The 13,464-nt window shown below is 54.2% G+C and overlaps 5 protein-coding genes across 5 annotated transcripts; 2 read left to right on the forward strand and 3 right to left on the reverse strand.

The window, feature by feature from the left end:
- Positions 1-311: 311 nt before the first annotated feature.
- On the reverse strand, positions 312-1,516 carry LRP88_10334 (fatty acid alpha-hydroxylase; the record flags this gene model as incomplete). The annotated part of the gene is made up of 2 exons (XM_083246798.1): positions 312-705; positions 759-1,516. 2 exons carry the CDS (start codon positions 1,514-1,516, stop codon positions 312-314), a joined length of 1,152 nt encoding a protein of 383 aa, XP_083097911.1.
- Positions 1,517-3,478: 1,962 nt separating this feature from the next.
- Positions 3,479-6,050, forward strand: LRP88_10335 (heterokaryon incompatibility Het-C; the record flags this gene model as incomplete). The annotated part of the gene is made up of 5 exons (XM_083246799.1): positions 3,479-3,595; positions 3,659-3,686; positions 3,746-3,906; positions 3,960-5,209; positions 5,267-6,050. 5 exons carry the CDS (start codon positions 3,479-3,481, stop codon positions 6,048-6,050), a joined length of 2,340 nt encoding a protein of 779 aa, XP_083097912.1.
- Positions 6,051-6,579: 529 nt separating this feature from the next.
- Positions 6,580-8,559, reverse strand: LRP88_10336 (type 2C protein phosphatase PTC6; the record flags this gene model as incomplete). The annotated part of the gene is made up of 1 exon (XM_083246800.1): positions 6,580-8,559. One exon carries the CDS (start codon positions 8,557-8,559, stop codon positions 6,580-6,582), a length of 1,980 nt encoding a protein of 659 aa, XP_083097913.1.
- Positions 8,560-9,372: 813 nt separating this feature from the next.
- LRP88_10337 (uncharacterized protein) lies at positions 9,373-10,852 on the forward strand (the record flags this gene model as incomplete). Its single annotated transcript, XM_083246801.1, has 2 exons — positions 9,373-10,201; positions 10,260-10,852. 2 exons carry the CDS (start codon positions 9,373-9,375, stop codon positions 10,850-10,852), a joined length of 1,422 nt encoding a protein of 473 aa, XP_083097914.1.
- A 142-nt stretch (positions 10,853-10,994) lies between these two features.
- Positions 10,995-12,232, reverse strand: LRP88_10338 (iron permease FTR1/Fip1/EfeU; the record flags this gene model as incomplete). Its single annotated transcript, XM_083246802.1, has 4 exons — positions 10,995-11,279; positions 11,333-11,531; positions 11,582-12,021; positions 12,077-12,232. The coding sequence occupies 4 exons, from the start codon at positions 12,230-12,232 to the stop codon at positions 10,995-10,997; spliced, it is 1,080 nt and encodes a 359-aa protein (XP_083097915.1).
- Positions 12,233-13,464: the final 1,232 nt, after the last annotated feature.

Here is a 13,464-nt window from a genome sequence, read left to right on the forward strand (position 1 = left end):
CAAGCAAACGAGATGTGTGTGATAAGTGATAGTGTGAATAACGATCGATTATTACTTGTTTCTCCAATACTAGCTCTACCATCAAGCGTACAGTCCCGAGCATTAAAACTATCCATAAGAAATTCTTTGCCATCGTAAAATGCCCTGCGCCTGGCAAAGCTCGTTACCGTCCCTCAATCATGATTGCTTTCGTCTGACTCCCAAACTCCCATCAATCCGAACCCCATGCTTTGTAGTCAGACAATATTTACTCTGCCCAGAAACTGATTTTCTAAAGCTGGGCAGTAAAGGCATATGCAAGATGAATCAACTTAGTTTGTCTTTTTGACGTTGTAGATGAGCTCAGTGCCAAAAATGGAGTCCCAGAACTTGCTCGTGACACCGAAACCGAGTTCGTAGTCGAGGAAGTGATGAGCAAGATGGTACTTCTTGAGTTCCTTGTACCAAAGAGGCAGGTTCTGGTGGTGAAGGAAGTAGTGTGTCAAATCGTAGCAGATGTAGCCAAAGAGACCACCGGCAAAGGCTCCGGTAGCGGCATGCCAGCTGTACGCAAAGACGGCATGTGCGAAATGCCAGAAAGGGTAAGCCAAGACCACAAAGAGCGTGGGAGGCATGACGAGGCGATACTTGTCCATGGGGAGATAGTGATGAATGCCATGGAGCAAGAAGTGCAGCGTAATGCCCACACGGTTGTCGGGCAGATAGCTAAGGCCAAGTCAGCATGAGATCATCTAATATCTGAAGTCATAGACACTTACTAGTCGAGGTGGAACAGGAATCGGTGCAGGACGTATTCGATAATAGACCAGAACCAGAATCCAAACGCAAAGTACCCAGCAGTGTAGAGCTGGTTGTCATAGCCCTGGGAAGCCATGTAGACGGCATACATGACGCAAGGTCCCCAGACGGTGGGAATCACCCACCATGGGGTCTTGGAGAGAGGCTCGAGGAAGTTTCCGAACAGAGGCGCAGACTGGCCGCCCTTGTAGTGGCGAGGGCGATGAACCTGGTCAAGGTAGAACTCCTTGGAGAAGCCACCGAACCAAATCTGAGGGAAGAGGGGCCTGCTCAGATCAAGGAACTTGTGCCTCTTGTAATCGTTGTCGAAATCTGTATCCTTGCTCAAGTCCTCGGCGCAGGACATTCCGGTTCGAGGGTGGACGTAAGGCTCGCCGTTGGTGGTGGCATCGCCGTTGGCCACCTTGGCAGCTCCATTGCCGTTGGCATTTCCATTGGCATGACCATTGGCGGACTTTTCGGAAATGAGGAAGCCGACCAAAGAGTCATCGAGGACGTCGTATGCGGCTTCGGAGTGCTCGTGGGAATCAGAATCCTTGAGGATGTCTTCGATATCGCGGCCGGCGTAGTCGAGGACAAGATCAGCGCCGCCGGGGTGGTCATCGGCGAAATCGGTCACATCGTAGACCTTGTTGCCAATGGAGACGTAGCAGGAAGTCTTGGAGTTGTGTGCTTCGACCTCGGCACGGGTGAAGGTTGGAAGGGTTCGCGACGGCATGTTGAAGCGGCGGTGGAGATGACAAACGGGTGGGAACGAGTGAAAGTCGAGGCTGCAATTGAAGATCGATGTGATCAAACGGCGCTCAACTAGGAGACTATCCTCGCGGTGCCAGCCAAAGATGGGTGAAGCACGAGGACGAGAAGCGAAAGGGGGGCCAAGCAATTGCGATTGAAACGTAAAGGAACGGATGGGGAGTTTATATCGAGGCAGCAATCGCTGGACGGAATGGAAGGGCGGCAAAGTTGGAGTCGCAGGGGTCCAGGGTGGTTTTTTTTAATGAGGATCCCCATCCGTGTTAGCAGTGGAGTGGCGCTACAATGACCGCAAATAAGGCCACATTGACGGGTGCCACGGGGTAAAGACTTGGGACTCAGATTATTTGCCGGAACGACGAGCTCGGCGCGATTAGTATTCCAATTAGCGGTGGGCGATTGGCCTCATGGGAGCGGAGGTGGCTCATGATGCGTTCAAGTTGATCGCAGGTCATCGGAGCTATCCAAGTTGGTGACACTGTAAGCTGGCTAGCGTGAGAGAGGCTGAATTTCCTATCCAGGAAATTAAAGATCTATCGCAATCAATCAGGATCGATCAACTATCACGATGCCTCGCTCTTGTTCTTGACTGCCTCGACCGGGACGCTGAAGAGGCGGACAGACAAGCAGACAGCCCTGACGGCGCGCGCATCGGAGTCTGCAACTTCCGAATCGTCCGAGCAGGGGATATTTGCTGATGGCTCCGAGATGAAAACCGTGTCTTGCAGCTCCATTGTCGAACTAATGTCAGGGGGTATTTTCCGAACGATCCGGATCTGCCTCTAGCCGTTGAGGATGGATAGAATCAGAGCTGCCTCCACTTCTTTTCATAACTGTTTACCTCTGTTTCTGATTCACTGTTATGGAAGTTTGTCTCTGGCTGAGGCATTGACATCCATGTTATCAGCTCCCTCCTCCAATTCCGCGTGTCACCTCCCTCAGCCACAAGCGTGTTAGCTCATGCATGGCGCAGATCGACTTGCATGTCGAGGTTGAGCTTTTGCTGACGAGTCCACAATCATGCTCGTCAGCTCCCTGGGAAGATGCTTATTCTTATTCGCAACCGAGGCATGTATCGAACGAGTAAGCGGTGGCCAGTGACGGACTCGTCCTGGATGGGGTGGTGGTGATTAGGGCACACTGAATGCGACAAAAATAAAGTTGATATGGGCAAGGATGAACTGATGGTGGAAGCTTTCTCTTGTGTTCAGTATCCAGGACAAGTTCCCTCTCCTGTTAGTGCTTCGTAGTAAATCGCCTATCGTCGGCTACGAGTCACAAGCGAAACGCAGGCTCTAGCGAAATAGAAATAGCTCACTCGACAACAAAAACAGCGGTTGCACTGAAAACCATGAATATTCAGTTGGTGATACTGTGAACGGCTGAGACGGCAGCCAGCGGGTCAGGATTGTCTTGGCTGGGCCTCTGACAACGTCGCAAAGCCACAGGCTGTGGACTCCCAAGCTCAAGTCTTGGGTCGCGAGAGGCCTCTCAAGCCACTCAGAGGCCGCAGCCTGGTACAGCTAACGCAGGCTGCTAAGGCTGAGGTGAGGGCGACGCGATGATCATGGGGCCTGGCGCAAAGACACCTGAGAGTGGAAATCCATGGCCGCCCAAAGTGGGAGCCAAGCAGTTGTTAGGTGCTGTAGTAGCAGCCAAGTCTCGGCAGGGCACCTCGGGCTCTTGCGCATAGCAACCAGCCACAGCAAATCCGTCATCAAGTGGCAACCACTTATCGTCACCTTCTGCCCTTTAGCTTGTGCGCCGCCTCTTCCCTTCGCACTCAAGTCAGCTCTTAAACCTCTTCTCCCCTCTTCTCTTCGTCTGATTTCCCCTCCTGCTCTCCTCTGACGAACGATACTCCTATCTCCCCTCTATCGCGACCCTTGTATTCTATAACCCCGCGCTGTAGGGCTGCGTTACCACCATGCCGTCATTTTCCTTGCCGCGGGGCTCGTGGCTGCTGCTCTTCGCGGTCTGCCTCATCCTGTTGCCCGGCAAAGCCAACGCCTTTGGAGCTGGAAACATTCCCTCAATCGCTCAGGTTCGTACTGACCCTTGGCAGCTGCCGCCGAGGTCTTTATTAACGCGCGCATTCGGTATCTAGGTCGAAGGCCACAATTGGCGTCATGGAGGTGAGCGAGCTACCCCTCCAAGCACCTGTTTCGTCACATGTTGCTTACACCGCGTCTAGATATTGAGGATATGCTCGAGACGATCGCCTTCCTTAACGGAAAGAAATGGACATCGATGCTTATCAAGCGTACTTACTTTGGAAATTGGTTGCGTGACTATTCCCAGGCCGTCGATATCGGCAGCTTGAAGGGCGTTAATGCAGAGACGATTCGCATTTTGGTAAGGACACACGCTAGATGCGCCAAACATTGTCCGTCGTCTAACCTCGGCAGGTTTGGGTACTGTCTTTCATGGCTCACGGCTATGCCACTGAGGAGTTCGAGGTGACCGCAGACCGTCTTGGTGTCTATCGCCCAGAGGAACACATCGACAACCCCCTTGGCTACGGAGATGGCGTCGACGCTCGCACTTTCGATAAACGGTTGCGCGGACCTGTCGAGAAGATAGAGACGCAGATAGACCCTCGCACTGGCATGAAGAATTACATCGCGAACGAGAACGGCAACTGGGCGACCAGCGCGGCTTATCTGCGATTCAGTTTTGCGCGCAGCATCCATTTCGGTCGCCTCTACACCAATGGCGCCAAGAAGGGAAGAGAGGAGGACCTTTGCGAGGCCCTGCGATGTCTGGGTCAGGCTCTACACACCATGGAAGACTTCAGCGCCCACAGCAACTACTGCGAGCTTGCCCTCCGTGAACTTGGCTACCACTCCGTCTTCCCTCACTGTGGTGCGGGGACCGAAATCAACCTCCATGGCAAGCGCGTCTATCCCCTCGTTACCGGTACCTTTGGAGCTGTCGACTTCCTGCACTCCGTCATTGGAGAGGCTTCGGATCACTTTACCCAGTCCGAGGTTGACGAGGTCGATATTGCTCTCAAGAACGCCGAGGGAACTCGAAGCGGCGGAAACGGCGGCAGCGGCGAGAGGTCTTTGTTGGGTGGCTTCCTTGGAATCTCTTCTACACCAACCGACTTCGTTGGTCTGGTATCGAAGCTTCCCGGTGTCGGTGACGGCTTTGCTTCTCAGGCCAGAGACCTCCAGGCCACCTCTGAGGCCCAGGAAAGGCAGAACAGGAGTTATCAGGGAACTCGAGGCGACTTGTCCCGGGACAACGCTAACCAAGTGCCCGGCATGAGCCCCAACTTTGACCCTGTCAAGGTAGCCGGCCAGATTTACCCCATTCTCGAATTCCGAGACAAGGTTGTCAAGGCCATCAGCCGTGGAATCGCCAAGGTTCCTGGCCTTGAGAAATTGCTCGAGAAGATCAGCGAGACTCTGACTGCCTTTATTCTGGGTCTCCTCGCTCCCTTCATCCGACCTATTATCAACCAGGTCTCCAAGGTCCTCAAGGATGGTTCTTCAGGCGTCATCACTGCCAGCGCCAACTCGCAATACGAGCCCTGGGACAACCCTCGATGCGATGACCCCACTCACTCCATGTTGTCCAAGGATCACTTTACCAACATCCTCAACTCATGCGCTGGCCGTGTCGCCGCTACTATTCTGCAGTACACTGTTCCGTAAGTAGAATCTCGGCTGTTATCCACAACCTTGAGCAGTATGCTAACTAACTGCAGGCGTGTTCTCTATGCCTGGGAGAACCCTGGTATTTCAGTCGATGAGATCTGCAACGATGTGCTTCGTGCATTCCACCATCCTGCCGCCCGTGACGAGCACGTTGAGATCCAGCGTGACATGTTCAGGACGGTGAAGAAGTGGGCAGATGAACATCCTCGACGCCACGAACTTGCCCACCTCCTTTCTTCCGAGTCTGTTAAGCAGCATAAGAACCATATCCTCAACCAGAGCTCCCACCGCGGTGGTGGCGGAGGTGGTGGCTGCAACCATGGTACCTTTGGCGATATGTCCAACCTTGGTCACGGCAAGGTCGCGGGCTCCTTGTGGTCGCACGTTAAGACCCGTGATCTCGATGCCATGGAGGGCAAGGATGGTGATCCAGGAAAGAACTATATGTCTACCTCACCGGCACCACCCAGCCAGACCTCGTTTGACTATGGCCAGAACCCCAGCTACGGGGGATCGGACACCGGTTATCAACAGGGTCCTCCAGGCGGCTATAACGCTCCGCCTCAGCCATCTTATGGTGGCTATGGCGGCCCTACTCCGCCCCAAGGATACGGCGCTCCACCTCCAGGCCAGTACGGCGGCCCACCTCCCGGACAATATGGTGGTCCTCCACCTGGACAGTATGGAGTCCCTCCTCCTCAGCAATACGGAGGTCCAGGCTACGGAGGTCCTCAATATCCCCCTTACGGTCAACAGGGTGGCTATGGCGGACATCCCGGCCAGCAACCTCCGCCGTCTTGGGGCCAGTACCCTGGTCAGAATCACGGATACTAGACAACAACTACTCCCAATGGAAAATTAGCGGTGCATAGCGATATGATACATGAAGATCGCGGTGTTGGCATGGGTCAATGGGGACTGGGATTGGATCGGGTTCAGGCAGGAATGATTTGTATACGGCCGTTGTGATATCCAATACCAAAAGAACGAGAGATGCTTCGTCGTAGAGGAGGGTATTCAAGTAGGTATTCTTGTCTAGTGAATACAAAGACGCAAAGATCACACATAACCGCGGATACGATGCTGTAAACCCTGACCACCAGTCAGGGGGTCTTTCAAAAGCTGAATATGATGATCAAGTGACGCTGATGATTCTCCCTCCCCAAGCAAGCGCTTGCTCTGTCGCTATGATTTAGCCCCTCAACTCCTAGTCCCATGCCATTGCAAACAAGAAAAGCAACAAAGTATAGTAGTGCTGGAGATACAAGACATGCTAGATAGATGCTCATCTGCCCAGATATTTCCTCAACCGTCGCACCATGACAGATAATTCACTTGATATTGGCCAGTCTCGAGGCCATCATTACTTCCTGACTCTCCGTGGGTCTTGGGCCTCTGCAATGCGCGCGTCGCGAATCTCCTTGGTGCCCAGGCTGCCGAGGCCGCCTTCGGATCGACGCTCCCAGCCGCCGAGACGGACAACCTGGCAGGTAGCGTTGTCGCCGTCAGAGGAAACCTCGGTGGCGTACGCGACAATGTTTCGAGCGCCCTCCTCGGGCGTGCGAGCCTCCTTGACCACGTCGACTATCTCCTGGTCGCTGAGTGTGCCTGAGATACCGTCCGTCATGAGGACGAGGAACGAGTATTGAGCCGGTCCCATCTCGACGCGCGTGAGCTCGGGCTCAGCCGAAACACCGATCCGTTTGCTCTTCATGTCACCGAAGGCGCGGCTGTTGGCCAGGCCGGCAATGCGCTCCTCGCCGAAGCTATCGCCCGAGACCATCGACCCGGCCGGCGCGTAACGTCGCAACCGGCGACTCTCTGTTGGACTACTGGGGTGGTGATCCGACGTCAGGGGCTGAGCGAGGCCGGTAGCAGTATCGCAGAGCAAGATACGGCTGTCGCCGACATGGGCACAGAGCAGTGTAGACTGCGCAGCAGGATGCCAGAAAGGAGCAGGGGTCGGTGTAGAGATGAGAGCGATCGAGGCTGTAGAACCCCCCTTGAAGCGTGTAGGACCACCAATGTCGTGTCCAGTCGGTATCGCAGGGCTACCAAAGACCTCATCATTGTTCAGAGGTGTGTCTCCCACCCTCGAGTCGTCGGGATCTGCCTTTTGCGCCTGAGCTGACACAAAGTCGAGATCGGCTCGCAAGAAGGCGTAGGTGAGAACCGACTCTATCGTGATCTTATGTCCCTCCCCCGGGTTTTCCCTTGATAGGACAAAGTGTTCAGGGTGAAAGCGCCTAAAGTAGCCGCCGATGGTGTCCCTGTACTCCTTGACCAGGTTTTTCTCCATTCGAATGGCCTTTGAAAGATCCGAGACCTCAGCAGGCGGCGAAGTTGCGCTGTGCATTGGTTCTCCGTGTATGGGCTTGTCAGAAAGACTATCATACTGGGGATCGGTCATCTTGACATCTTTTTTGACTTCCTCGGGTCCTTTCATGTGAACCGCATCAAGAGCCTCCTTCTTGGTTGCCGGCGGTTTTGATAACCGCGTCTTATGCTTGTGGTCATGGTGGTGGTTGTGAATGGTGCTCTCCCGACCTGGCTTCTTCTTGCGCAAACTGCTCTGCAGGCCGAATTCTTCCGACGCTCTCTCAATATAGCCGGGCAGTTCGTCGCGGACAAAATCAGCGCATTGAACTCCCCCATGGCCGTCAAATACTCCAAAATAGAAGATCTGAGGGTCTCCCCAAGCACTATCAGCTGCTGTTGCTTCTCCGGGCTTCTGCTGGACGCTCCTAGGCGCCCTCTTGGCAAAGGCTGGAAGGCTGATGGTGCCAGCCTGGTCCCTGTCCTCATTATAGGGTCGACTTCCCCGAGCCGTCGCAACTCCCAAGTGATGTTTCGCTCGGCGCATTGGAATGCGCACCACAGTCAAGTCTCGGGTTGACGGGATATAGGGCGGGGAGACGGCGGGGGCCGACCCGGGGCTCGGAGTGTGAGGGGTCGAGGCATCGCGAGGCAGCTTGTGGCCAGGCCCTCGGATGCGAGAGTCGGGATGAACCGACGAGGAAGGGAGATGTGTTACGAAGTATGTGTGGAATTCTCGTCGCGATTCTATCTCGGCGAACGACGGGGATATTCGGCCTGGGTGTAGTTTCGGGCGCTTAGACCGGAGATGTCCTGATGCCTCGGATGAAGTCGCCCATGTCGAATATGCCGCAGAGAATCGCGAGCAATTGCTCGTTCCAGGCAGATTGTGTAACCGGCGCAGCGCGTTGGTCCTGCCATTGCAGCTGAACAGTCGGATATTGACGCAATTCGGGGTATAGCCGGTGGACGTGGACCTAAGAAGCCGGATCGCGGGGGTCGTGGCAGGATGTGTAAATGGAGCCATTGTCGAAGAAGAGTGCCTGAAATCGCCAGTCTTCGATCATCAGGGTCCCTTGGAAAACCGGAGCGCTGTGCAGGTTGCTGTCTGCAGAGCCATGGGGCGAGTTGCTGAGCGTCGGGGCTGCGTTAGTGGAGGGGAACAGGGGGTGACGAGAGGATATCGGCGGCTCAGGACGGAGGATGTTGAGAGGGCGCGGACAGGGTGCCAGCTTTGGATCGGGTGAAGATGCCAACAAGGCAATGATGGCGTCGGTCTTTTCTGCTCCTGAGTGAATCGCAAGAGCTTCGTCGAGGCACCCGTCGTTGCACAGACGAGTTGGCAAAGAAAGGTGCAAGATCTGGCTCAGCCCTGTTTGTTGGTTGTTGAAAAGTGACGATGATGGATGGACAACGATTTCCAGGGTGGAGCCGTCCCGGCCGGGATCGCTTTTCGGGATTGAGTATCTGGCCAACCAGAGAACAGAGTTGCCATGCTCCAGGCCAATTTGGCGGGGGCCACGTCGGGATTTCAGGGGCCGATGCCCCGTTGCAATCGCTAAAATTAACGACTTGCGGGCGCACAGTCCTTGACTTTAGTGCGTCACTGTCCTGTAGGCTCCGATCCCCTGGCGCTGGAAAGGCGGTAGGTACAACAGATACGTACCTACTGGCAGAGTGAAGAAACGTCATTCGACCGCCAGCATCTTTATCAATTTCATCAGTTTTATCACGACGAGGCTTCGTTCAGCTACAGCTGTTGTGCCCTCCGGTCTATACACTCCCACGCCTCTACACAGGCTGGCATCTCTCATGTCGAAAAACACCCATCACCTGGCAAATGGGCGAGTCCGGCACTGCAGCACCCGCCGAGGCGGACGGGTCCGAAGCTTCTAAGAGAGATCTTCCCCGGACAGTCGATGTCGATGCTGCCGGAGACATTGTTCTGGATGTGACCTTTGAGACTTCTATCGGCACTCTCAAAAAGTCTCGCAAAGCTGCAATTGCTGCCAGCAGAAAAGCCGGGACTCAACCCCCCAAGCCTTCGGATCTGAAGTCAAAGGTTCGGGTGGCATATCGCGTCAGCCTGGCGGTCCTGAAGAAGCACTCCAAGTACTTTTCCAACCTGCTCTCGAACTCGCAGTTCCGAGAAGCCAGAATTATATCGGATGCCCATGAGAAGCTTGCGCAGCTAAAGATCAAGCCAGGGGAGGCAGACATCCAGGATCTACCCTGGATTCCCATCACGGATGATGACGATGCTACCCAAGCGGCAGGCCGGGAAAATGCCATGGAGGATATCTTAAACATCATTCACCAGAAATCCCCGAAAACGTCACGCGGAACTATGTCATATGTCACGACCTTGGCCATCGTTGCGGATCGATTCGACTGTGTGGCAGCTGTGGCCCGCGTTTTGAACACGGAACTCAAGTTCAAGTGGCCTCTGACCTCCAACAAGCCCCTGCGGAGCGAGGATGGGAAGTCTACAGATACGGAGCAAGTGCTTCGCCAGAAGATTCTTGTCGCCTGGCTGTTGGGACAGCCGATGCGCCTGCAGCAGTCGACCCGAGAGCTGATCATGCGGGGATCGACTCTGTGGAGCGAATTCCATGACCCCGAAGCGGATCTGCCTGCTGCTTGGTGGAACTTGCCAGATGGTATAGAAGGTAAGCCTCAGACTCGGTGGAACGGGATTAAAGAGAGTAAAGGACTAATTGTGAGCAGAGGAACTTCGATTCCGGCGTGAGTGTATACTCAACACCATCGCTTCTGTTCAACGTCACTTTCTCGCATTGTTTTCATCTCGCGAGAGACAATGCAAGCTTGGATATGATTCCAGCGCGGCATGTGACTCGTTTCAGCTTGGCCAGATGCTCAAGTTCTTCGTTGGCAAGAACTTGCTATTCCTGGTTGACTACAGCCCAGCATCACTGAATACAGTTCCCGACACAGCCATGATCGAGATTGAGGAACTGTTATCAACGCTGCAGCAGTGTCCCAGTTACCAAGTCGACAAGCACCACACTAACTGTGGGCTGCGGGTACGGCTCGAGCCCATCGTGGGATACATGCGCTCAATGTTATCTGCCAACGTCGTTCCAATATCCTATGCGAGTTGGAAGAAGCAACGAGCCGAAACCTCGTGGATGCCCTTGCAGGACCAAGTCTCCAACAACGATGCACCGCCCAAAAGATTCGCATTCACGAGGGCTCTTGCAAACGACCAAAGACTACGACACGAGGGAGCATTCTACGTGGACCGTATGGCCAAGGCCATGTTTACGGCTGAGGAGTGGGACTGGACCCCTGAGAGTTGATTAAGAGGAAAACAAGACTTGCTTGTTGTTGCGTGTTTTGGTAAATAGACTGAGATGAACTCATGAAGAATAGAGAAGGCGAACCGAATCGCACATGATTACACGCTAGGTGCGCTTCAATTTGTCACTTTCGTCTTCCCCCTTACGCCGATCCTACAGTGGTGGTCTTCTCGGTGGGGATGTTCTTGGGAACGGTAGAGCTGGCATGGCTCTCGGTATCGTTGACAGCGGCAGCAGGGGCCTTGGCCTTCATGAAGGGCCAGCGGCCGTGGGTCTCGTGGAACCGCATGACGATGAAACCGAGCATAACGCAGATCCAGTACAGGTTGTACGAGATGACAGAGCCATAAGTGGCCGAGTTGGTCCAGCCCAGGATGGCGTTGAAGATGCTCCAGCCGTTCTGGATGGTATCGGTAGAGGCACAGCACTTGCAAGAGTCAGAAGAGAGAGAGAGTTACGGTGGGAGGAGGGTTATCTTACGTTGACGTGCCAGACGCTCTGATCGATATCATATGAACCAGGGCCAGTGCCAAACTCATCAGCTTCGCCGCCAATGTACTCGTTCCACTTGGCCATCTCGAAGGCCCAGACGGAGCGAGAGAAGAGACCAGCACCGACGAGGTACAGAAGGCAGGTCGAGACAACGAGGAAGAGTTGGAGCTTGGTGCTCGAACCACCCCTGAAGCGGTCAGTACTTGAAGGCAGTTGAATATTGGGAGGCAAACTTACTTGTACAGAACGTAACCAACGAAGCAGCCAGCAATGAGGCCGACAACGGTGGGCAGGGGGATGGACTTGGCCGAGGCGGAGAAGGATACACCAGCAACGAAGACGACAGCCTCGATACCCTCACGCAGGACGGTGATGAAGGGAAGGACGAACATGGCGTACTTCTCGAGCGACTTCTTGAACCAGCCCTTGGAGCCGGCCTTGAGAGGGGACTCGAGGGCCTTGGCGAGCTTGACGCGCCACTTGGCCTGCATCTTACCGACACGGAGCAGAGCAGCGCCCATGACGGAGATAATAAGGGAGGCGAAGAGGGAGAAGGCACCCTCGTAGTAGTACTCGTGCTTCTCCCACGAGTTGCTGCCAACGGTGTAGAAGACGCCGATGAGAGCGGCGGCAACGATCATGCAGATGAAGAAGCCTATACCGGTGCCGAGCCAGACCTATGAACTGTGTTAGTATCGTGAGTTGTGGAAGGGTGGAGGAGTGGTGGCTTACCTGGCGTCTAAGCTGCTTGTACACCTTGATATCGCCATTGGGACCGTCGAGGGTCTGCTTGAGGAAAGCAAGCAGGACCGAGACGATGATGACAGTCTCGAGAGTCTCTCGGAAGACGACGAGGAAGACGGGAACCGCAAAGACGTCGACAGCCATGATGATGGATTTTTTTCTGAGGACTACAGAGTCAAGATGAGGGGAGAGTCCAGCTCAGAGTGGAGGAGGGTTTGAAAGGACGATAAGAAGAGGGCAACGAGGTGTGGCAATGGGTTACACCTGGTCCTTTTTGGGTGTGAGAGCTTGCAACTAGCGGCGCGAGGTAGCGGCGAGCTTGATCTGATAAAGGATCATGGACTGTAATTCACGGCCGACGGAGACGGATCAGATAAACCTGGGATCGGTTCGTCCTAAAGTAAGGGAGGGGTGGAAAGGAAACCGAGCAAGAAGAAGAGCCACGGACCGTGGTATTTACTCGTAGGCTACGCTAACTAATACGGCAAGTTTGCAAATCTTGAGAACCACATGGCAGACGAGAAGCGAGAGAAGCGAAAAGGGCTCCATTGTGTCGGATCCCCGAGGACCGGTTGGCCCCCTCGATCCATGCATTTGGGGTGCAAAAACGGGCGATCAAAAGGCTCAGCTGGGGGGCTGTGGATGGGGTCTGTGGCTTGTTGCTAGCAGTCGAGGTTCGGCAAGGAATTGCCGTGACGTGGGATGTTTCTTTCTGTTTGTGTAGAGAAGGGGGGCGTGTGTTTAATTCGATTGCTACTGACAGGATGTGAGTGGATGTCCTAGATTTCCCGCAGATGGCGTTGCAGCTTATTCGGTTTGTGTTGGTGGTGGTGGTTGAGTACGGTAGAGTAGGTGAGGCATCTCGACTGTGGTCTGTGGAGATGCACAAGACAGGTGATTTTCGCTTACAGCTTCGACACATCTCGAAGCGAACCGTGGGCATTTGAGATTGTGAGCTCACTTTTTTCTTCTATTCTCGGATTCATTTTCGTAGATTGATTGATATCGGATTTCCTCGGAGGAGCTCGGTCCGTGTAAAAACAGACAAGGATGCTGAATAGAGGCATGGCACGAGTTGCGATCGACAGCAACAAAGTCATGCGACAATGTTGAAACCGTGGATGGCTACATGGCGTCCAATTGACTAGAGGACCCTGGCCAGAACGAGCCTCTACCCCACATTGCATGGCTGGCTTCTTCCTTCCTCGGGCGAGCGAGGGAATGAAGGGATACCCATCCTCGTGCGTGTAAGTCTAGCTGTGCCTCTAATTTAGTTTGGGGTTCTGGCAGGATGGGGGTTTGATGTTCTTTTTTTCTTTCTTGATCCTCTTTCCTAATGAAGCATCTCGTATGAATCATGAAAAGAGGCAAATATG

Source organism: Fusarium phalaenopsidis (assembly GCF_050370095.1).
Source record: "Fusarium phalaenopsidis strain FUZ10S chromosome Unknown contig_32304, whole genome shotgun sequence".
Taxonomy (NCBI): domain Eukaryota; kingdom Fungi; phylum Ascomycota; class Sordariomycetes; order Hypocreales; family Nectriaceae; genus Fusarium; species Fusarium phalaenopsidis.